General features: G+C 41.1%; 1 protein-coding gene across 5 annotated transcripts in view; it reads left to right on the top strand.

Annotated features, from left to right (window-relative positions):
• The window catches only part of COL4A6 (collagen type IV alpha 6 chain), a 139,354-nt gene that overhangs the window by 109,800 nt on the left and 7,354 nt on the right, over positions 1-22,200 (top strand). For all 5 annotated transcript variants that reach the window (XM_062584907.1, XM_062584908.1, XM_062584906.1 and 2 more), the window contains 20 exons: positions 1,446-1,550; positions 2,481-2,641; positions 3,635-3,814; positions 5,027-5,210; positions 9,854-9,925; positions 10,326-10,433; positions 11,569-11,790; positions 12,016-12,177; positions 14,203-14,373; positions 15,435-15,578; positions 15,854-15,979; positions 16,306-16,487; positions 16,750-16,813; positions 17,342-17,416; positions 17,791-17,898; positions 18,642-18,749; positions 19,113-19,184; positions 20,281-20,406; positions 20,776-20,892; positions 21,718-21,879. In XM_062584907.1, the coding sequence (XP_062440891.1) occupies positions 1,446-1,550; positions 2,481-2,641; positions 3,635-3,814; positions 5,027-5,210; positions 9,854-9,925; positions 10,326-10,433; positions 11,569-11,790; positions 12,016-12,177; positions 14,203-14,373; positions 15,435-15,578; positions 15,854-15,979; positions 16,306-16,487; positions 16,750-16,813; positions 17,342-17,416; positions 17,791-17,898; positions 18,642-18,749; positions 19,113-19,184; positions 20,281-20,406; positions 20,776-20,892; positions 21,718-21,879 (2,649 nt within the window). The remainder of the gene's footprint in view (positions 1-1,445; positions 1,551-2,480; positions 2,642-3,634; positions 3,815-5,026; positions 5,211-9,853; positions 9,926-10,325; positions 10,434-11,568; positions 11,791-12,015; positions 12,178-14,202; positions 14,374-15,434; positions 15,579-15,853; positions 15,980-16,305; positions 16,488-16,749; positions 16,814-17,341; positions 17,417-17,790; positions 17,899-18,641; positions 18,750-19,112; positions 19,185-20,280; positions 20,407-20,775; positions 20,893-21,717; positions 21,880-22,200) is intronic.

The following is a 22,200-nucleotide window of genomic DNA, read 5'->3' as shown; positions in this document are numbered from 1 at the left end:
AACCCAACATTAGTATCCTTGGATGTTTCCTATTATACTGTACAATCTTCCGTCATTATCTGTATTTGTGCTGTTTTAATAGGATGAAACTGAATCAACTCAGATGTTCACTTCTAGCAGATATGTTTCAGTTGGGGGAAAAAATCACTTATATAATAAAGCATGCAGGGTGATGGGAACCGAGCTGAATGGAGCTTGCCGTAGTCCTAGCTTAGCTAAAAAAGAGACCACGATCTTATGAGCAATTGGGGTAAATACCTGACTTTAGGAGAACCAATATGAGTAGTATTTTGGGTACCAGGAGACAGATAGGGTGTTCAAAGGAACAGTTTTAAACCTTAAGGAAATTTGGGTTTATTTTTACACATCCATTTGTAAGGAGGACCAGATTGGCTTCACTATCTATTGTTCTATTTTCCTCGGAAAATGAATAATAAATGAAAAGGTTGCCCAAACCCTGTATTTTAACATTCTGCCATGAACTGAGTTCAGCCTGTCTTATTCTTGAGAGTCAAACTTTCAAAAACAGGTCATGCTCCAGTGATGCAGCCAATGGACATGGACTGATTAAATGATTTTCCATGGAGAAGAAAGTGTTCCTTTATCAAGAACTGTTTGCCAGTCAAATCTTACTTACTCTTCCATGGAGTCCCTATGGCTCTTGCAGCTGTTTTTGACTGATGGCTGCAGTTTGTTTCCATGGAACATCAGATGCCTGCTGGTCGACACTCCTTGTTACTGCTGTCACTGGGGAAAGGCTTTCAGCCTTAGTAGTTACAGATTATTTTAGATCACTTCTCTCTGCTGTTTCTGACTCAGCTCATGTTTCATTGCATTTATCAGCGTATAAAGAGATGTAGAGAATAATCCTTCAGTTATAAAGTGAGAGAAAGGGGAAGTCTCTGTACTCAGTTTGCCGTTTAGTCTCTTTCCTGAGCTACAGCAGCTTGATGAGATGCTGAGGAACTCTGCAGAAGGCAGGTGGCCATGGGAATTACTCTCTACCCTGGCAGCAGTGGCAGAGACACTGCTCGTATATGGTAACTTCTGTGCCAGCAAAAAGGGCAACCACATTGATTTATCCCTTTCTCAGTTTCTTTCCGGAGTAGTCCCTATGCGTATGGGTCTCAGCTTTCCTGAGAGCCGTGAAGGCCCATTTGCGCTTCTGCCTAACAGTGCAGTGGGGACAGCCAATGAACTAAGTCATTTATCTTTCTCTATACAATCTGCCTGCAGTTTGCTTAGTTCTTTGGCCAGCTGTTAAGTGTTTGAAATAAGTGCAATGGCAGAGCAGTACAAATTCATTTACTTGTGTAACTTACACAGCCCTAGTCTGATCCAATGCTGTTTCTGTTAGTTGCATAGCTGATACTGTATTGTAAATGGTTAATGAGCTTTAAGTAAAACCTTCCCATGGTGTTTGCTTCTGTTCTTTCCACATATAGGCCCTTCATACCTCCCAGACACAATCTTGAATGGAAGGCCTGGGATCCCAGGGGAGCCTGGACAGAGAGGGCCACCAGGAGCTTTAGGCCCAAAGGGGTACAAAGGTAATTGACTCTTACTTTGGGAGAGCTCTTCAGCAATCACTGGGCCTCAGAAAAATATTTTCATGTAGTTAATATCCTAAGGGAGGAGGTGGAAATGTCTTTATAACAAATCACATGTGCTGGGACATGGATTAAAGGTGCTGACAACCTTTACAATTTAGAGAGAGCGGTGCCCAGGACTGCTCACAGAATCCTATTTTCTACTTCCTGCTCAGGCTAATAAGCAGATAAACATCCCATACCCAGATAATTAGTTAAATAAGTTATGCTTTAAAGCCATAAGGCATAACTAAACTTAAAAAATGAAATCCTATGCCCTCCTTTGCTTTTAATAATACAGGCTGGAAATGACAGAGAAACTTTAAATTTATTCTTTTCTGTGCTAAAAATGATGAGAATTTGGGTTTTAGTGTGTGACAGAACTAGCAGCAAAAAGCAAGATGTATGCAGACTTCACTGTGCTTTGTGATTGTTTGGATCCATGCCCAATTACTCTTCCAGGAAATATAACAATATCCAGCTGAGGGTCATTGTAACCTGCTGTGAGTGGGAGTATGGATTTGCTTTCTCTGACATAAAGCCATCTGTTTTTTAAAAAAGTAAGACTTCTGTCCTAAAACTCCCCTAAAACCATCTGTTTAGCAGAGTCTAAGCCTTTGGGAAGAGGTCAAGAAAACAAACAGGATATGATACACAGTGCTGAGGTTCATGCAGCACATTGTAATGTCATGATGGGCATTGTATAGAAATTATCCTGGACAAAACGTGAGCTCTGCCTACTTGCCACCTGCATCACCTGAACACAGTAGGCATGAAATCATAGCAAATCTTTACCCCAATCAAATCAAATACTGCTTTTGGATCTCTTGAAACCAAAAGGAAACTTTATCTGATTGAAATTGAGCTTGGGGTTTTGACTGTGTTTTCCAGGAGAGGCAGGTGATTGTGCTTGTGATGGAGGAGCTGCAAGAGCTGGTCAAAAAGGCATCTCAGGTCCACCAGGTCCACCAGGAAGCCTTGGTGTGCCTGGAATTAAAGGCATCAGAGGAGACCCAGGCACTGTGGGGGCACCAGGACCACCAGGCCCTCCGGTAAGGCAGGCAAAGGCTATATTGGTTGTCATGAATTGAATGAGAAGTGCTTATGTGCTATTTGTTGGTGTTGATTCCATTCAAACCAGAACAAACTTTTTGCATTATTTCTTCTACTTGTTTTGGTAAAAAATAAACAAAACAAAACAGAAATTGATCTGTGAAAAGAAACTAAAAGTAGAGAAATTACCACCTATTCAAAAACCAGGAGAAGAAATAGTTCTTAAGATCTGAGAACTGCTTGTTTAGGAGTTGAAGGAAGAACAGTGGCAATTTTTGATCCCTGGGCCTGTTGGCTATAGGTACATATGTATTTGACCCAGGGTTCTCCCTGAGCAAGGACCTGCTGGAGAAGCAGATATACATCTGTATGGAGAGAAGACCTGAAACAGAATGATGAGATCTTTCCATGTCTTTGCTGATAGCTGAAAGAATTGTATGCCACAGATGCAGTCTCCTTCTCAGCTGCTGCATGCTGAGTGCATTCAGGGGAGTTATGAGTTGTGTTTTTATGAAATAACAGCTATATCAAATAGGATTTTCCCTATTGCCTACTGCCCGTTGGCAGTACTTTTGAAAATCTCAGACCACAAAGATAAAAGTCTTTGACTTCAGAGTATCTTTATCAGAATCAGTAAATGTCTCGCACCAGGTTAATAGGGGAGAAGACTAAATACCTGGGCCTTGCTGTCTCATGAGTGATGTATTGTTGCCAGATGCCATCCAAGACTGCTGTCAGTATAATGCTATATACCAGCTCTTGGCTTGCCATTATAAAGCTATAGTGACTTGATTGAAATATTTGGAAATAATCAGATCTTCTTGTCTTTTTTTAGTGTCATATATATAATAGGAAACCTTCTGTAGATTTTTTTTATTATTATTTTTAGCTGCCAGTCATTGTATACTGTCCTCATACGTCTTTTCTAAGAAGCAAAGGTTTTTCTCTGCATGTTCGTATGCCTAGGGTTTTTTCTCTCTTTTGGCCTGTAGGCTTCAGGTGGTCCTCAAGGTCTTCCAGGCCTTAAAGGAGAAAAAGGAGATCCATCCTATGCAACAGGCAAAGGTGCTCGTGGGGACCGTGGTGCAACAGCACCCAGAGGACCTTCAGGCATCCCGGGACCTCCTGGCAGAGATGGACTTCCAGGCTTGCCAGGCCCGCCAGGCCCTCCAGTAAGTTCAGATTAATTTAACAGGAGTCAGAGTGCTTAAAAATTGCACTAAGGAGCACAGACAATAGAAATACTTGGCTTACTAGTCCTGATTAACCCTATGGTAAGTCTTCAAGTATGTAAAAATGCTGTGTGGATATGATAGGTAGCTGAGAGAAGGCCTGATGGCAGCAGCACGTTTCGCCACAGTGATACACCAAGAAAGTCTCAAATATAATTTGTGACCACAGGTATCTCACAGGATAATAATATCCCATGAACCTTGACAAAACTAAAGCAATTATAATGAGAGGTTGCAGAGAGAATTGGCAATCTAGGGTGCAAGGCAAGGATGCTAAAATTTCCAGTGCTCTGTCTTTAGGAATTGTTTTTATGACAGTGGTAATTCTCTAGCAATGATGGAAGACCTCAGTATTCCAATAAGAATATGAAATGTATTGCTTATTGCTCAGGAGCTGATCTTCTCTTTGCTCTTCTTCAAACCAAGATTGCAACTTGTCTATAGCGCAACTTCTGTGTGCGCTGCAGCATATTTCCAAACTCCAGGGGACAAAATCTTCAACAAACTGTATTATTTTCTACAGATTTTTACACAGACAGAAAGTAGAACTGAGAGAGAAGGTCGGAAAGTAAGAGCCATATATGGGTTGAACTTTAAGTAATCATCAGGATGGCTAATGTAGCATTTACACATACCTGCAGCTAAGCAGTGCTGAGCAAGAAACTTTGTTAAAGAAAACCTGTTCTGAAAGCTCATGTTTGCTGAACAGAAATTTGTTTCAGTCAAGATTAATAATTGACACTCATTTGCCTGTCATTACCTATTGAAAAGATAAACTCATGCTAGTGGGGCAGGCATTACTGCTGTTTTACATTTTGTCCTAAATAAAGGCACTGTAGGCATAGTTATGAGTCAAATCTTGAGGGAGAAAAAGCACACTAGAATCTTTTCAATTAAAAAGAAAATAAATAGCTTTCAGAGTATATAATGCTTACATTTTGGCAAATACAACATGAAATACTATTTTTAATAATAACTAGGTTTCCTGCATTTTTAAATAATGATGCATGATTTACAATGGTTTCCTTGTACCTTCCAGGCACATTTGAAGCTTGCACAGAACCAACCAAACTCATGTTTGTTGAAATAACAGTAGTGTACGTTCTTTCCACCTCTTTGATTTTCAGCTATAATTGTTTTTATTGTGTGCAGGGTGATGGTGGGCTAGGTTTCCCAGGTGAAAAAGGACTGCCAGGATTACCTGGCTCCAAGGGCCATCGTGGAGAGATTGGTTCTCCTGGCATTGGATATCCAGGTCCTAGTGGAATTCGTGGGCCGCCAGGTGACCCAGGAATGGATGGTTTTCCAGGACAACCAGGTCTTCCCGGCTCTCCAGGCAGGTGTTGCTTGATCTGCTCGTATTTTGAAAAGGTGTAAAGCTGCTACAAGTCAAATGACATTCAACCTCCTGCTATGCTTGCATCCAGGCCAAAAGTTTGTAAGTTATCTGTAAATTAACTGAAACTGTTTTGTGGGCTGGTCAGACATTACACAGCAGTCCCTACTTTCTCGGGTTGTCCTGCTTAGGAGAAAGCTGATAATAAACAGCAAATATTTAAGTGGACTACTCACATACTAATATTGTTGGAGGAGTACTAATAGTATTGGAGGAATAGCACAGGCTGTTGCTGGAGAACCACTTTACACTAGAAGTAATTAAAAGACAGTTAAATGAACTTTTTAAGAAACATAGCCTACTTGATTGTCAGGTTAAAAACTGTCGCTCACTGGTATTAGGACTTCTGAATCAGTTTTCAAAACTATTCTTACTGAAATTAGAAGAGCTCTTTTTCTTTAAGAAGAAACTGTAGTCCATTTATGAACAAGATTCGGCGAATAAAACAGTATCAGGATAGTCAGATAAGGAGTTCAAATACAACTGCTGCAATCAGCTCCAGGCTGTTTTTTTATTACCCAAGGCAGTATAGTTTGGCCCAGTTGATGTGGCCATTACATGTTCTAGGTACATATAATGGCAAATGATAGTCAGTAAATACAGGTTTGGTGATGTTCCGTGTGTGATGTTTCATATTCATTCTCAGAGTTTAATGAGTTATATGTAATTATAGTTTGCAGCCCTTCATTTGGAAAATGATTTCAGAACAAAGTGACTGCACTGAACTAGTCTAAATTTCTTGATCGCAGTGTTGGGTTTTTAAAGATAATTTTAATGAAAGCAGTATCTTTCCTTTTCAGCTGCTGCTGATTTTCAGTATATTTTCCATTCTCTGACTACTGTTCTAGATTTGTAGTTCTGTCAGTATCAGTAATACAGCTGAATGTATTTGCAGGCATAATATCATTGCATGGGTTCCTTACTTATAAACTGATGTTCTGAGTTCAAAAATCTTGGAGGTAAGATCACTGCAGTATGAAGAGGTTGGCAGAGGAATCTTAAACCTAGAGAGAGATGAAAGCTAGGCCAGAATAGCAGTGGGAAGGTTGTACAGACACACCAGATGGCATGTTACCTCACAGCAGTGTCATGTTGGGTTGTTGCAATGGGGTGAGGAGACAGTCAGCATTAGCATCCCTTCGGAACAGACTACATAAGCTTTCTTTCTGGTCCAAGTCACATGCTAAATGATAAAAGCTTTTTTAATTCATAGCTAGGAATGCTTACATCTTTGTGAATACAGCATCCCCTCAAAAGTAGGAAATCATTTGCATATATTAAAAAAGACCCTATAATGTAATAAGCTTCGTATAATATTATAAGAAATGTGTGGGGATGGCAGAAATAATCACTTCTCACTTGGCCCATATTGAAAGGCTTTATTATGAAATTGAGGAACGAAGTTTAAAAACAGACTATGACTTATTGAAGCTATTGTGCCAATGCAGACACCAGTAAGGGATTTTGCTCAAGTCCATGCTACGTGCAGTAAAACATGGTAAAACACACTTGTGTTTGAAAAAGTCTAATGCAGTATTTTATAAAAAGCTTTTTTAAAAACGTTTTACACAGTATTTTGAGATTACTCAAAAATGTTTTTGGAATTACCCATAATTTTTGCTTTTATCCCAGAAAGTCTGGTTTCATAATTGTTAATTTCCTTGACTCTTGGGGTACTATTGTGAAAACTGTGGTGAAGTAGAATACTGAGTAGCTGGGGAATGCTAAGTTTTGTTTATATAATTTATAGTAAGGACTACATAACTAGTCCTTGCTTACACAATTTTGCAGAACACACAAGGAAACATTCCCATTTGCCTTTCAGTTGCCCTCACATGAAATGTCCATTGTTCAACCATTCTACCGCTAGTTAATAACATAAAATGCAGAACATACTATTGTACAATATTGTTTTTGAAAAACTCATGTAAGCAAGTCCTTAAAGCCATATGATGTGACTATACCAGTGTTAATTAAACTTTCCTTTCCATGCCAGTTGCTGCCCTGGATTCCCTCTTTTTCAAAAATGTTATTCTTTATTATAGAGGGCCTGTGGAGTTGGGGTCTCAGAGGCAGACCTCAATTTTTTTGTTTGTTTTATAAAGCATTCAGCATCAGGCACATATAGGACTGCAAAAGACCAGAAATACATTTTTTGTTTTGTGGTGCTGCTATTTAACCTTTAATTTGTTAAATGAATCCCTTGTGAAAGTTTATGTAAGTGCAGGCAGCAATGTGAGTGTAATTTCTTGCATTCCAGATATTAAGTGCCCATATCCATTTTAAGGATAATTTAGATCATGGATATTATAGTTTTGAACCTCTGTTTTTAAAGCCAGTAGTGAGTATCAAGGTGGATTGCTATCCCAGATCAAAATAGAGCAATATTTGGCTTTGTGTAAGCATGGAAGTGTTATTGCAGTTCTGTGTAGATATGTGTCACAAGGGTAGCCATTTGTAAATTAATGTTGCTGACAGTGAATGTCTCACATCAAGGTAAAAGTAAGGATATGGGAATGGACCTTTAGTTCTCTAACATCAGAATAAGACATGCGATGTTGCCTGCAGAGCTCTCGTGGCAATGTCAATACGTGAGTAAGTTAGAGACGCTAGGGGTTGTCTTTCCTTTCACTTTCCCCAGCATCCCACGTTCCTCGTTTGCCTTGCATGTTGGGGGTGAGGGGCACTCAGATCTGCCTACCCTGGTTGGGTTCTGGACTGGACCTCAAACCGAAAGGTTCAGTTATGATCTCTGGTTGGCCATAGGCCAAGAGGATGGAAATCAGAAAATCTTAAAGAGCTTTTTGTGAACTGAGTTGGAATCTTTTGAGAAGAATCCAAGGAGAATATCACTGAACCAGTTCTTAACGCTGGTTCAGCCACAAAATTGGTAGGGATCTTTACAGCTGTGGCACCAGAAAAGATGTATTGGGTTACTTTATCAGTTTTCAGAGTATTTGGAGACTCCATTCCTGTTCTCAGACAATAGCAGAAGCAAAGAGCCTTATTCATTATGCATGCACAAATAAATTGATTTCATTGGATTTATCCAGGGAATAGTTTGACTCAGTATCTTTTACTAATAAAATATGTTAGTCACCTAAAAATTTTCATTCTTTCCTCCCCTCTAAAAAAGAGTGGTTAGCTCAGGTTGCTGTGCTGGGAGACGTACTTTCAGTGTTGCCTGGTTTAGACCAGATTACCTCTTCAGGACTGAAAGCAGCCACAATTTGAAGTGTTCTTGAGTAGCTGATGAGTGGATTTGGCTTGTCAGTCTGGAGATGGGGAAGGATCTTACAAAGAGAGTTGTAAGCAAATGAGAAGTAACTTAACTGATATCCTGTTATCTCTTCCTTAAACTGCAATGTAGCTGATGCCAGATTTGAATTAGCAAGTATCCGGCAAAAATGTAGTTAAGTGTCTGTTTCAGTCTGCATACAGAAGTGTTCAAAAGGAGCAGGGAAAACACCACCTCTTTTCCGTAGACTTGCTTTAGCAGTTAATTGTCATATGTATTTTCTCTGACTAAAGAGCTTTTAAAATCCTTTATATTTTCATTTTTAGAAAGTTCATCCATGATAGTTTTAGATAAGCCAATTCTTACAGTGAAGGTGCTAACTCTGTAGTGCTAGCACAGACTCCTGTTGAAGTAGTGAGAAGCATTTCTGGATGGTAAGAGCCTGAGTTAGTTTTTGTGATAGTCATTACTGTGCTTATGTTAATGTGACTTCAAATAGTCAATGACCTGCCAAGAGGAATGTTGAAAGTATTTGCAATCTTTCAGGTAAATCTGATGTGGTGGCAACTCTGATAATGCCACTTAAACTTCATTCCCCTGAAAAGGGATTGCTAATATAAACAGAGCCTTTCTGCAAGAGGTGCAAGTCATGCAAATTGCTGTGCAGTTGCTGAATCTTGTTTATTAGTAATAGTCATGTAGTTATTGCTTAGTCTGACAAACTGTAGATGAAGCAGTTGGAGAAACGGGCAGAAGTAAACAACAACAAATCCTCGCTATTCTACATTTCTCTGGCCAAAACTTGTGGGTAACAGTTTTTCTAAACACCTATCAATATTTCGTAAACATGTATTTTATTTTGCATGTGTACATTTATTTTAGAATTTCACACTATAATGTATTGCTTGGATAAAGCTAAGAAACATCCTCAATTTTTCAAAGCTAGGAACACCTGTTAGCTCCCGCTGACTTCAACAGCTCTATGCCCAGAGTGTAACCTCTCCAAATTGCAGAGTGCCTTTTCGATACCTGTTACATAGCCCCTAGCATTGGGGGACCAGTTGCTGAGGGGAAGCCATGCTACAAATAGTCTACAGCAGCAGTCACTACACTTTACAGGTCACACAGTAAATCAGTAGGAAGGCTGAGATTAGAAAGTCCCAGGCTCAGAATATCTTTTCTTTTCTTAAAATCAAACTATTTGAGATGTCAGCAGTGTTAGAAGTGCATAGGTTCACTCACAACTGCTTGTGATATGTTCTGTAAAAAAACATCTGAATATTAGGTGTTCGCATGCTGATCATCTCTCTGGACTGCGTGCAATCTCAGTGTTTCTCTGTTTCAGGTATCACCTTGCCCTGTATAGTTCCCGGAGCATATGGTCCCCCTGGGACTCCCGGCTTTCCAGGATTGCCAGGTATGGAGACAAACTGATTGTAATGCATTGGCTGACTGCCAAGAAGCACCTATTCCTCAAGGAAGAGAATACCTGCCAGTTAATCCCCTCTGAGTGGCAGTTGTTCCACTGAGTTAACTGGCAGAAGAGTATTCTTTCTTTTCAAAGAGCTTCAATTCCATGGAGGATCACAGTGACTGCAGTCTTTTCTTCCTTCCAAGTAGCTTTTCAACACAAACCCTGTTCTTCTGTGTTTGTGTAGCTGCTGAAACAGTCATGGATTTGAGACACTAATTAACTTAGATTGGTGCATCCAGTGAGTTTTTCAGTGCTGGCTTTGCAGGGAAGATCTGATATTGTTTTATGGTGCTGTATTTGTGTCTTCTGTTATTTGTTGATTAATATTATCTTTTATCCTCAGGTTCCAAAGGCAGCAAAGGCTTTCCTGGCATTCCAGGGCAGCCTGGATTACATGGATCAAAAGGACAACCAGGGTCTCCAGGAATAATAGGCTTGCAAGGGGGACCAGGTAAGAGGGAAGTTACTGGAGTTCATTTTATTGTCTGATTGATGTGTGTAATATTTTTTTTCAAAAGAGTTACCTAATCTTTTAGGCCGCTCTTCCATCTGGTGCGGTCATAATGCTCCACTGTCTCCTTCCAAATGCAATCTCTGTTACTTGAAAGTGGTTGCAGCTTGGAAGAAAACAGAAGAAATGTCCAATGTACTTGTTAGCTGCCTTTAATGTTACACTGCCGCTGGAAGAAAACAGGACAATCAACACGATTTCTTTATCCAAAGACTGTCAACTTTGTTACTATTTAGGAAATACAAGTTTAGTGTAAAACTGGTTTTAAGCCATGTGGTACTCCAGTAGAGGCACTCTTTACACAGTATTTGGAACTTGTTTTAGCTGTGGGAGTTTCTAGTGCTTGTAGTAAATACAGAGCAAGGGGTCATGAGGGAAGATTTCTAAAGCCAGGTTGCTATGTATCATTATGTTTCTTGGTGGATATGGCTGTGGAAGTCTGTTATGCTTTCACTACGTTAAGTGGGGTTATCATTCTTACGGGGTCACTAATTTCATGAAATGACCACTGAGCAGTGTGAGACAGCCACAGAGCAGCGTTGTTTAGGGTCTCCGTGGCAGAGGGCAAGCCCTGAGGTCTCAGTGCTCTTTGCCTCGGTGTGTTACAAGGCTACCAGTATCTTCCACCTCACGGTGACAGAAGTTACCTGATATAGAGGACACAGTAAAAAAAAGTCTGATAAACACAGGTTCTTTGCAGCTTTGATGCTAGTGAATTAAGGCCTACCTATACCCTGAAATACCCATGCTGTGTTTTCCTTTTTGCCCAATCTGCCATCTAGTGAAACCAGTGCTTGTAAAGCTGAGACATGTAGTTGCAGCTCTGAGATGCGCCTATACTATTCTTTTATTTAAAAAAATATATATTTTGAATTGATATTTTGCTTTAAACAGTTTTATTGCTTTCTGTCTCCAGTCATTCTTTCTAATTCAAAACTGAAACATTTTGCAGCTTCCCAAACAACCTTTTTTTTTTGCGTGGCAATTGTAAAAAATGTTGATTTTGTTAGAGATGTTACTGAAAGCAAATATCCCATCCTTCTGCTGAGTAACATTTACCCTTTTTCTCTCTAAGGCTTCCCTGGGCCTCGAGGAGAGCAGGGGTCACAAGGACTTCCAGGACTGGATGGGACAGATGGGTTGCCTGGGAAGATGGGTGCTTCAGGATTAGCTGGGACTAAAGGAGCTCCTGGAGATGTATTTGGTGCTGAGAGTGGAGCCCAGGGAGAGCTTGGCAGACCTGGATTTCCAGGTGATAAAGGGCTGCCTGGGGATCTTGGATTTCCAGGACCAAAAGGTAAGCACTGATATTGCTTATTTCTGGGAATATCAGATTGTTTCTCTTTTCCCTTCTTTATAAGATACTATGTTCGCTGTCCTTTAAGCAGCTCACACATAGGGATTTGCTGACTTTCTCTTAGAATCTAGTACAACTCAAAGGCTTTTATTAAAATTCACTTTTTAATTAATACAGAAAATTTTGTTTTATTTGTTCTATAACCTCACACCTCTCTGTTCCCAGGGGTAGATGGGAGACCAGGCCTCCTGGGTATTAAAGGTGAACAGGGTGATCCAGGATATGTGGGCATCCCTGGATCGCGGGGACCTCCTGGTCCTGGAGGTCCTTTTGGCATTATAGGAAAACCAGGACCCATGGGATCAGTTGGCCTCGTAGGAGCACCAGGTATGTAATGTCTTCAGTCAAATACAATAGCTGAGCTGAACACTGCAATGTCGAGGAAGCACAGGGAAGATTTGGCAGTTGCTAGGAGGGAGCTCCTGCCCTTGGTTAGGGGTAGCTGAGTGCAGAATCTGAGCCTTTGGCCTCCAACTGTTAGACTTCTGCCTAGAGATACAGAACTGCCTAGCACCTGGGCTGTAAGAAGTACAGTAGAAAGACAGGAGAAAGCATCCTAAATGTCCTGATATTCTTAACATTTCTGCTATTACATGCTGTTTTTTTCACTGATTAACCTTCCTTTCCCATTTTCATGATGATAAATCATGATGATTTCTAGTGTATGAGATTGCTTGAAATATGGCTTTGGCAGATTGAAAAACTGTTGGATTTCTCAGCACAAGCTTCTTATTCTGTCTTCTACAGCCATGAGGGTGTAGGAGAAAATTATTCTCTTTCTCTTTATGGGGAAAATAAACACTTGAGCAGAGCAGTATTTCTCAAGCTACACTGATTAAAGTGCTACATGACAGCAATATATACAAGACTGGAGAACCAAGCAAGGAGAGACCTGGGAATTAGTAGATCATGGTCTGTGAAATAACCTTTCCCTTTTGACAGAAAGACAGTGCTGGAATGCAGCGACAACAGGCAAATAAATGAAAGCACTAACCTCATTTGAGATAAACATTGTAGAATGAATGCCTTAAGATTTTTATTTTAATGTTAATATGTGTTTTGCTTCTCTATTATTTTGCAGTTTTGGATTGCATGCCATATATGTCTGTTTCCTTCAACTGGTTTTAAAAATCTTTGATTGCTAGGATGATAAACTCCAAATAACTAAGATTTTTGCATCTGTATTCTCTCTAAATCATTAATTTCTTCAGTATCCTTGTTCCTTCTGTTTACATATTTTATCTGTTTTTTCCTTCACCATGTTTCTATTCCATTTATCATCAACTCTCCATTTCTGATGTCACACTGTTTGGTTATGGGTTCTTCACATAGGCTGTCAAGGTGAGAAAATGCAGTGTAGCATAAAAGCTCATGGACTAACAACCTAGCTTTCAATGCTACAAGAATTGCATTGACTATAGGTGATACCCCTTATTATTTCTCATCGAATCAGAAGGCAAAGAACCATTGTAGTGAGAATGTTCAGATGGTATCAAAGCCTGAAGCCTGTAAGGAAATCCTTAAAATCTATAGATTTTAAGTATATGTTTTCTTTTTTCTCTGTAAATAAAACAGCTATTTCACCTTCTGCTTAAAAAAACCCTGAAATATAGCTTAAAATATTGAAGTCCTGGGTACAACAAAGCTCTTATATTGGGTACTACTGATAGAAATGTCATTTTTCAGAAGCCACTGGCTTTTTTTCCCTCTCTTCCTCACTTTGGATCTGAGCATTCTGTTTCCAATGGTTTGAGCCTTTATTTAAAATTCTAAACAGTTACAAATGCACCTAGAAACATTTTGAATCCTTCAGGGGAAAAACCGAATGCACATGGTGTTGGTTTTATGACAGCACAATCAGAAACTTATTCCCTTACTAAGCAATTTGCTTTTGAGAAATAACGCTTTAACTACAAAGGTGGAAAAGAAACATGTTAATACAAGCCTCTCCAACTGATCTCTCTGGTTCACCCAGAGGATGTGGTAGGTAGTAGAAGTTGACATTAATGCTACTCCCCATCCTGGTTTGGCTGCCTAGATGATAAAGGTAAGACCTGGTGCTCTACACTTTAGTATCTGGTAAAGGAGACAAAAATGGATCATCATAAGGGGTTTCACTCTTGCCAGTTGTGTAGTGATGTAGGCAGTAACCCTCTTCATAGGTATTTTATTGTTAGATGACTAATGCTTTTGCAGTTCTAAACTTTATGCCTTAGTAGGCTGCATGTGCCTTAAAGTTCATTTGTCATGTTAAAAACAATGCTGTGTTTAAAGAGTTTGAAAAACAGCCTACAAAACTCTCCCAGTGTTTGTTTGACATAATCTATTAAGTTCTTGCTTATGTTGATTCAGGACTTCCTGGAGTCAAAGGACTGGCTGGAGACATAGGTCCACAAGGCCCTGCTGGTATGAAAGGCTTTCCAGGTCTCGATGGTGCTCCAGGATCTCCTGGGGAACAAGGATTCTCAGGGCCACCTGGGCCTTTTGGTCAAGATGGGCGTCCAGGTTTCTCTGGGCCAAAAGGTATCCATTAGAAAAATATATTCAGACTACTGTACCCATAAGAAATAACACTGTTAATATAGATTTTAGGCTCTACTTGTTAGAAGTGACTGAAGTCCCAATTAGTGTTGGGGTGCATTTGTTGCACTACTGAGTGTGGATTATCAATGATGGATTTAATTGTCAGATCATGGTCACAGGGTGGGAGTCGTATTAAGGGATCTGGACAAAGACTTTTTTTTCTGGAAACTGCCAGTCAAAAACAACCATCCAAGCTGGTGTCCAAGCTGGTTTGCGGTGGTTGGTTAGTAGTGTCTATACTACTGCTTAATCCTCATGGTCAAAAGGATAACAATACTGGAAAAGATAATACAGAAATGATGTTTGATTTGAAATTTAGATAAACCAGAAAGCTCTGGGTTCAGTAGTGTCCTTTCTTTTGAAAGGTAAAAAATGATGTAGAAACTCAGAATGATGTATCTCTTTCCTCAGCCCACAGCAGTGATACAGAAGAAAGTTCTGTGTAGATAGGAAATTCCAGATGGAAACACTGATACTGGGAAAACAGATAATTTTGTGGCTATCATTATGGACAAAGAATCATGAAAATCAAGATAGAAAGACAGGAAATTTGAAGAAATGAGGAGTGGTGAATGAAATGGTGAAGTAAAGGGAATATCATAGGAAGGAGAGAATGCAGTATAAACCAGATGGGAACTAAAACGTACAATGTGTATAGCCATTAAGCACCAATATAATAGTTATTTTGAGAATTCTGTGTTATTTTGGGGCAGGGTAGTAGAGCTGTGGTACTGGATGTCATTCTCTTGAAATCAATTGAGTTCTGTGCTCCAGTGATAGCAGAACCATGTTCTTGATGGTGAACTGAAAAGTGCTTTTTGAAAGTATCATGACTGAAGACCCACAACAACAGTGGTCGTGCTGTGCTTGCATCATCAAGTTTTTCACCTAGATTTGGGTTGTTGTCCAGACCCATCCTGCCTCTGCCTGCCAGCTAGGTGGGTATTCAGGGTACGAGAAGAGACTAATTTTCTCTCTTGTTTCTCACCTTTTCTGTACAGGTGAGAAAGGATCTCCTGGCCTACTTGGTTTCCCTGGCATGCCAGGCCTGCCTGGTGTCCCTGGGGTGAATGGGTTTAAAGGAACTCCTGGCACAGCTGGAGGAAGAGGAAGCCCTGGGATTCTGGGGCTCCAAGGTCAAAAAGGTGAGAAACAGCTGAAAGGCAATTGCTGGCTGTGTAGCAGAGGGGTTAGGAGGCTCTTCTGAAGTGTATACATATATAATATTTACTTCTAGATACTGTGTTTTGTTTTTCCCTGTGAAATGCTTGTTCCCAAAGGTGTTGGTTATCAGTTGATAAACTGATAGCTGGAGACAGGAAAGATGCTTAGCAGTTGTATTTATGTCTGCCAACTTCTAGTGTTACACAGTTTCTCTGTTAGGCAGTCTTATTGCATCTGACTTTCCTTATTTCTTCAGGTGACAGAGGTGATGTAGGTCCACCTGGTCTCCCTGTTCTTAGGCCTTCAGAACAGGCACTGCAATTCAAAGGAGACAAAGGGGAGCCGGGATTAGCTGGACTTGGAGGATTCCCTGGACCTAGAGGTATTTAATAGCATTGTAATAAGTTGCCAGTCTTAGTTATTCAGGACCTATGTTTACTCTGAATGGAACATGGTCTACCATTTTGACAGAGCGCGCAATGTTAGTATTTTTCATTCTGTCATTTGTATTTTGTATTCCAGCAAGGTTTGCACATGGCAACTCTGAATTTTGAGAAAACAGTTGTTCTTTGAAGTTTTGCTCTGCAGAGCTAATGCCATCTCTTTCTCCTCTTTAAAAAAGGAGCTCTGGATACAAAGTTAATTGGCCAAGTGAGATGAATGTCTGTATTATGAAGTGAAATCATACTCTTTTATGTATATATGCAGGTGATAAAGGATTCCCAGGCAGCCGTGGACAGCCTGGTCTCCCTGGTCCAAGTGGGTCACCAAGCAGAGAGAGTGGTTCTCATGGTGATCCAGGTTTCCCTGGTCCATCTGGACGGCATGGGCTGCCAGGACTGAAGGGTACAGCTGGCATCATAGGCTTCCCAGGAATGCCAGGAGAGAGGGTAAATATTTCTCATCTTCTCTAAATGTGCTTAGGAAAATCCTGTGTTCTAATTGACGCTTCTGTAGCAAAGCAGCAGAAGCTGGCAGGATTTTTTCTTACAAAACTTCCTAATAAATTTGCTTTTGTTTGTCTCATACTGATGAATGACAGTATGGATAATCTTCCCTATATCTTTGCTGTCTGTTTGTTATCTCACATGACCCAAGCTTGGGAAAAGGAGGAACAATAAGCAAAGGCTAGTTTGTGGTTTTTAATTTCAGGGTTCAGATGGCATCACAGGAACACCTGGATTCCCAGGGACTCTTGGCCTTCCTGGTCCAAAGGGTAAGAAATCTTTCACAGTTTTCCTACTCTTTCAGTACACACAATCGTAAGGTTTATGGCGAAAATGAATAACTAGGCCTCTAGAAGTGTCTGTTCCTCTACAGTGACTGGCTGAGAAGTAGATGTCTCTGTATTAGGTCCCTCATTCAGATGAGATCAGTCTCAGGCCGAGTGCCTAAATACTTTACGCTCCTTTGAAATCTTGGCCATAGCACTATGTTAAACATGTCAAACAGTACAAGAGGCACCCTTCTCTGTGATGTGCTTGTATCAAAAGTACAAATGGCAGAATACTGTGGAATTACCCGTGAATGTTTGTCTTATTATGCCCTGTGTGCATTTGCATCTGTTGCTCTTTAACGGCATTTCTAAACTCAGCACATTATTTACTCTTTTCTTTGTTTCCATGGATCTGAAGTGTAGTGAAAGTGTGTTTTCGTAAACAAGGCTACTGAGCAGACCTGAAAGGTGCTATCCACAATCAATTGTGGAATGGCCTCCTCATCTTTTTTCTTTTTTTTTCCCTAGGTGACCGAGGAGAGTCTGTTGGTGTTCCTGGAAGTGCCGGAGCAAAGGGAGAACGAGGGGACCCTGGGTTCCCAGGTGAAGTAGCCCTTGATAGCTCACCTTGATAGCTAGGATGTCATTACCCAGTTTGGGGTGCCCATAAAACACCAAAATATAGAAACATTGTAGTCCCATCCTTTAAGTGAGATTTGAGGAGTCTGTAATCCAGACAGAGCCCAAATTTGAATGATAATGAACATGACTTGGAATAGCTCAACTGTAATGCTAAGTCCCACTTCACTTCTTGACTAGGAACTTGGGAGCTGGCACTGGTGTTTGGCAGCTGGGAAGTCCAGTCCAGAATCCAGACACAAGTGCTGCAGCCTCAGACTGAAGAGTTTCTCATCCTCTTCAGGCCTGCATCCAGTTTAACTTGTGCTCTAGGGTACTGTATGCTTTTATCCTTTCAGGAGAAAGAGGGAGAGAAGGGCCCAAAGGTGAACCAGGATACCCAGGAAGCACTGGAGTGAATGGACTCAAAGGTGGCCCAGGAGATCTTGGCCAAGAAGGACCAGCAGGTACTGGACTAGGCACTTAAGTCCTGCAGATCATACTGTGGAACAACCTTACTTTGTAATTTCATTAGCTCTGATTGGCCTGTCTCTACTGAGACTTAAACAAAAAGATTGGCACTGAATTACTGAAGGTGTCATTTTGTCCTGTAGCAACCAGTCCTGTGTGTCAATTACTGGTGAATCCTGCACACTCCAAACCCAAAGGAATTCCTCTAACAAATAAAGAAAACCTCAATGACAGACAACAATAGTGGCTTCTCTGCAGCTGCCTGTGCTCTGAAATCTTCCATTCCAACACTTCCGTTTGCTCCCTCTCTAAACCCAAACGTACCCAGGAGGACAGCTACAAGCGTTTTGGGTAGTAGTGTAACTAGCAGGCTGATTTTCAAATTGTTACCAAGGTTAAAGGTGAAAGAGCAGTGAAAAATTCTATTGTAATATTTTATTTGGAAATCAGTTGAATTAATTATTCAGTATGTAAACTGTTCCAGTCTGTCACTTGGTAGATGATGGAGAATGTCATTGCTATGGTTAAAATTAAAAAAATAGCGCAAGCTGTGAAATAAATTGTTTGATTAGTGCCATGCTAATAGTGGTAGTGAGGGGAAGCTTGGATATGTTTTTGCTTTATCTAAACAGTAACTTATTCACCCATCTTAAGTGCAGGATCAGAAGCTGCAAGATAGAGCTGTGAACTGTTCCAGCCTGGATGTGTTATACAGGGACATTTTGCTGCTTGTTTTTAGGAATCCCTGGAAATGCTGGAGCAAGAGGAATCCCTGGGCCACCAGGGCCTCCAGGGCAGCCAGGATCAGCTGGATTCCCTGGAGCTCGCGGAACAGCAGGACCCAAAGGTATATCTGGAGGCTGCATAGGGGAGGAGAAATTGGGTCAAAAAACAGTGTTTTGGCCAAGTGTATCACAGCAGGCAGGCAGCACGCTTTGTGTGGGCCAGCTGTGCGTGGGAAATCAGCTCATTTCTTGGCAATGTTAGTGCAGGCACCAGCTGCTAGAAATGAGCAGAAGAGTGTTTGGAACGGCAGAGGCTCTCATTTGATTTGGGCCTGTGTGAAGGAAGATATTACGTATTATGTTCCCCTGTGTGTCAGGCTTCTAACATATGATGTAGTCTGCATAAAACATCTTATGCATTTCGCCTAGCTATAGATTATTTGCTTGTTTGTTCACTTACGTAAATGTTCCCAATGTTTCTTCAGGTTTTCCTGGATTTCCAGGTTTAAATGGTCTGAATGGCTTGCCAGGCACAAAAGGGTCTCCTGGAACACCAGGTAAAGAGATGTGTAGTAGAAGGGTCATAGCTGGGGATGCATACAGTGATCTATCATGAGAGCAGTATTCCTTGCAAAATTGCTTCATTTCACCCAGTTCTGGATTTAATTATAATATGAAAAAAAACCTCAGGATATTGAGTGTGCATGACCAAATTCTTTAACGCCAGTAAGAACAGGATGTGGCCCATTGACTGAAGAGTCTTTTCAGGTGCTAGTTCTCCTTGAATTCCTGAATGTCACTGCTGGAAAGTTGATTGGATGAAATCATGAGTCTTCTGTTTCTAAAGGATACTTGATTTCAGGGGGACAGCATCAAAGGTTTGCTTTGAGTTGAGCTGAAAGGATGGCATGTTCCCTTATTGCTGTCCATAGTGCAGATGGCATAAAATTTGTGGCAGGTGTTTTATGTATGACAGTGGTACTTTCTTACCATACAAATGAAAAAAATCAAGAGTGGTCTTTGAAGCTGATGAGACAAAATAATTTTGGTTTGTAAAATTGAAATGATACCTATGTTTTCTTTACTTAGAACATTTTCTTTTCGTAAGGTAATGATTTAGAGTACAGAGACTCTCCAGAGTTCTTCTGCCTGGGATTGGTTAGTATTTGCTCTTACCCAGGTGACATACTGAACAATTCCCTGCAGCTCTTCCCTGGAGCCTCTGTCCTGCACTGCTTATGCTTCAGTGTGGTCCTTCTGCAGCAGTCTGTGCAAACTGATCTCTCCATCTTGGAACATGAAGCCCACTAGATTATTTAAAGACCAGAGGCCTAATTCAATGTTTTTTCCTTGTGAGAGGCACAGTACACGGGATGGCTGGCAAATTCTGTCATATGAATGCTATATTCACATCCTTGTGCAAGAGCTTGTGGGAAGACTAGAACAGTCATGTATTTCTCTCTCAGCAAGTTACAGTTTGTTTAAATTCACTCTTCACAACCAGAGTAGCACATCAGGCACAAGAACTCTTTCTAGTGCTCTGCTGAAAACAGTACAGAGAGTGGAGAACAACTAATTTTGTATTTCAACTCAGCTTATGTAATGTTAGGCAGTTTGAGTAGGCTCTTACTTTCTTTAACTATGTGTAATTAGGTCTGAGTGAACCTGGACAGAAAGGCCCTGCAGGTCTTCCAGGTCCAAAGGGTGAAGAAGGTTCTCCAGGCTTTGGCAGAGGAGCTCTGGGTTTCCCTGGACCAAAAGGATCATCAGGAGACATGGGTAAATATCAATGCTCTGGAAGCCTGATGGGAGTTCAGAGTAATAGGTTGCGCAGTCAGCATAGGTACCAAAGAGAATTCCTGAAGTGACAAAGATAGTCAGTAATTTGATAGGTGAATGTTAAATGAGTGATATAGCTATGTATCTAAGAAACAATTTGTTACGTTGTTCTTACAGTGTCGATACTTCTCCCAAACAGCAGAATGTTGTATTTTTTCCCCCTCAGGTAGTGGGGAGCTTTTTATTGTCTTAGTCTCTTTATTGTCCCCGGTATAAACACCACTTGGCCACTACTTCTGTCCACATCTCTGCAGATCACTGAAGAGCTTTGGACACTACTCCTCTCTCACTTTATACTTCTGATTCTAGGTCCCCCTGGTCCTGTAGGATTGCCTGGCCTGCCAGGAACACCTGGAGTTTCTATTCCTTCTGATATACCTGGGAGACCTGGGGATGCAGGCCACCCAGGAATTGATGGAAGTTCAGGTATGGAGAGAGGCATCTTAAGGAGATTGGACTAACAAAGAGGATTTGTGTTGATTTATGTGTTTGTGTTGAAGAGCTCTGGGGGAAAATGAGTAGTGACACTTTAATCGCTGTGGTTATTTAGATCAGGGCTTGAGTATAAGGGGATCTGGTTTCTATTCCTGCTAGTGAATCCTGGTTTGGTTCAAGCATGTTATTAAAGCTCTCTGGCTCACATTCATATCACCTATTGTGATACTTAAGAAAGACTAAAGTACTGAGGTAGGTACTTAGGTCCAGTGTATTATGTTTGAATTTGAACCCCAGCTCCATTCTGAACTGCAGTTTTCTACAGTTGTAATCAAAGGCTCTGCGTAAAGTATCCCATGTGATCTGGGAGGCAGCACAGTGTCATTGCTACTCAAAGTTTTATAGGGAGCACCTGCCCTATGGTTGATAGGAAGTATAGTTGGAAAGATTTGCAGTGATGTCACTGGTGCTCATTCATTGCCTAATAGCCCTGTGGAAGAGGCCAGGACTCTAGGCCTTTCCTTGGCCAAGGATTTGAAACTACTGTTTAGGCTAGTTACTAGGTGGGGCAGGGCTCAGGCCCAGAATCTGAAGCAAGGGGACTGTAGTCAGAAGTATTTAAAGGTTTCTGGGACCTGTGTGGATATAAGGAAGTGGGCACCTGTTTCTCTCCCCGTGAGAGGATGACAACGTTGGAAATAGACACCCAGGCAATGCCTGTCACCTAGAACGACCAACTGGGGTCAACAGCTGACCAACAGCAGCATTTGCTTTGTCTCTTGAACAGATTGTGTTAATTACTGCTGTTCTATCTAGGTCTCCCAGGCTCTCCAGGACCACGAGGGCCCCCTGGCCCAGCTTCTGATCAAGGTGACACAGGCAATCCAGGTTTCGCTGGTGTTCCTGGCTTGCGAGGCATAAAGGGTGACATGGGACCCCCTGGTCCAGTTGGGCTCCCTGGAGCCTTTGGATTCAAAGGTAATCTTATTTTGAAAGGGTCCGTGTGTGTTTTGGCAGTTGTCTCCCTGACAGCATGAATGGCTACAGTGTGGTGAGTGTGACTGCTCTAGAACAAATCCTTGTTCAAGTGTAGGTACAGGTGAGTTTGCTGTCCAAGTCCCTCCCTTCAGCCCAGAGCAGTGGAGGTTTTAACAGCTGACTCCAAAAGCAGCAAAATAAGACCAGCAGCATGTGCTTTTCAATGTGTCTTTTATGTTTTTTCCCTTCTCTTTGTTTTTCTGGGTAGAGGATGTCCACATACAATGGCATTGTGCTTGTTGGCTGCAGTTACCCACTCAC

The sequence above is a fragment of the Rhea pennata genome, chromosome 11, assembly GCF_028389875.1.
Source record: "Rhea pennata isolate bPtePen1 chromosome 11, bPtePen1.pri, whole genome shotgun sequence".
In the NCBI taxonomy this organism is placed as follows: domain Eukaryota; kingdom Metazoa; phylum Chordata; class Aves; order Rheiformes; family Rheidae; genus Rhea; species Rhea pennata.
Note: the sequence above shows the minus strand (reverse complement) of the source record. Positions and strands in the feature narration are given on the sequence as shown.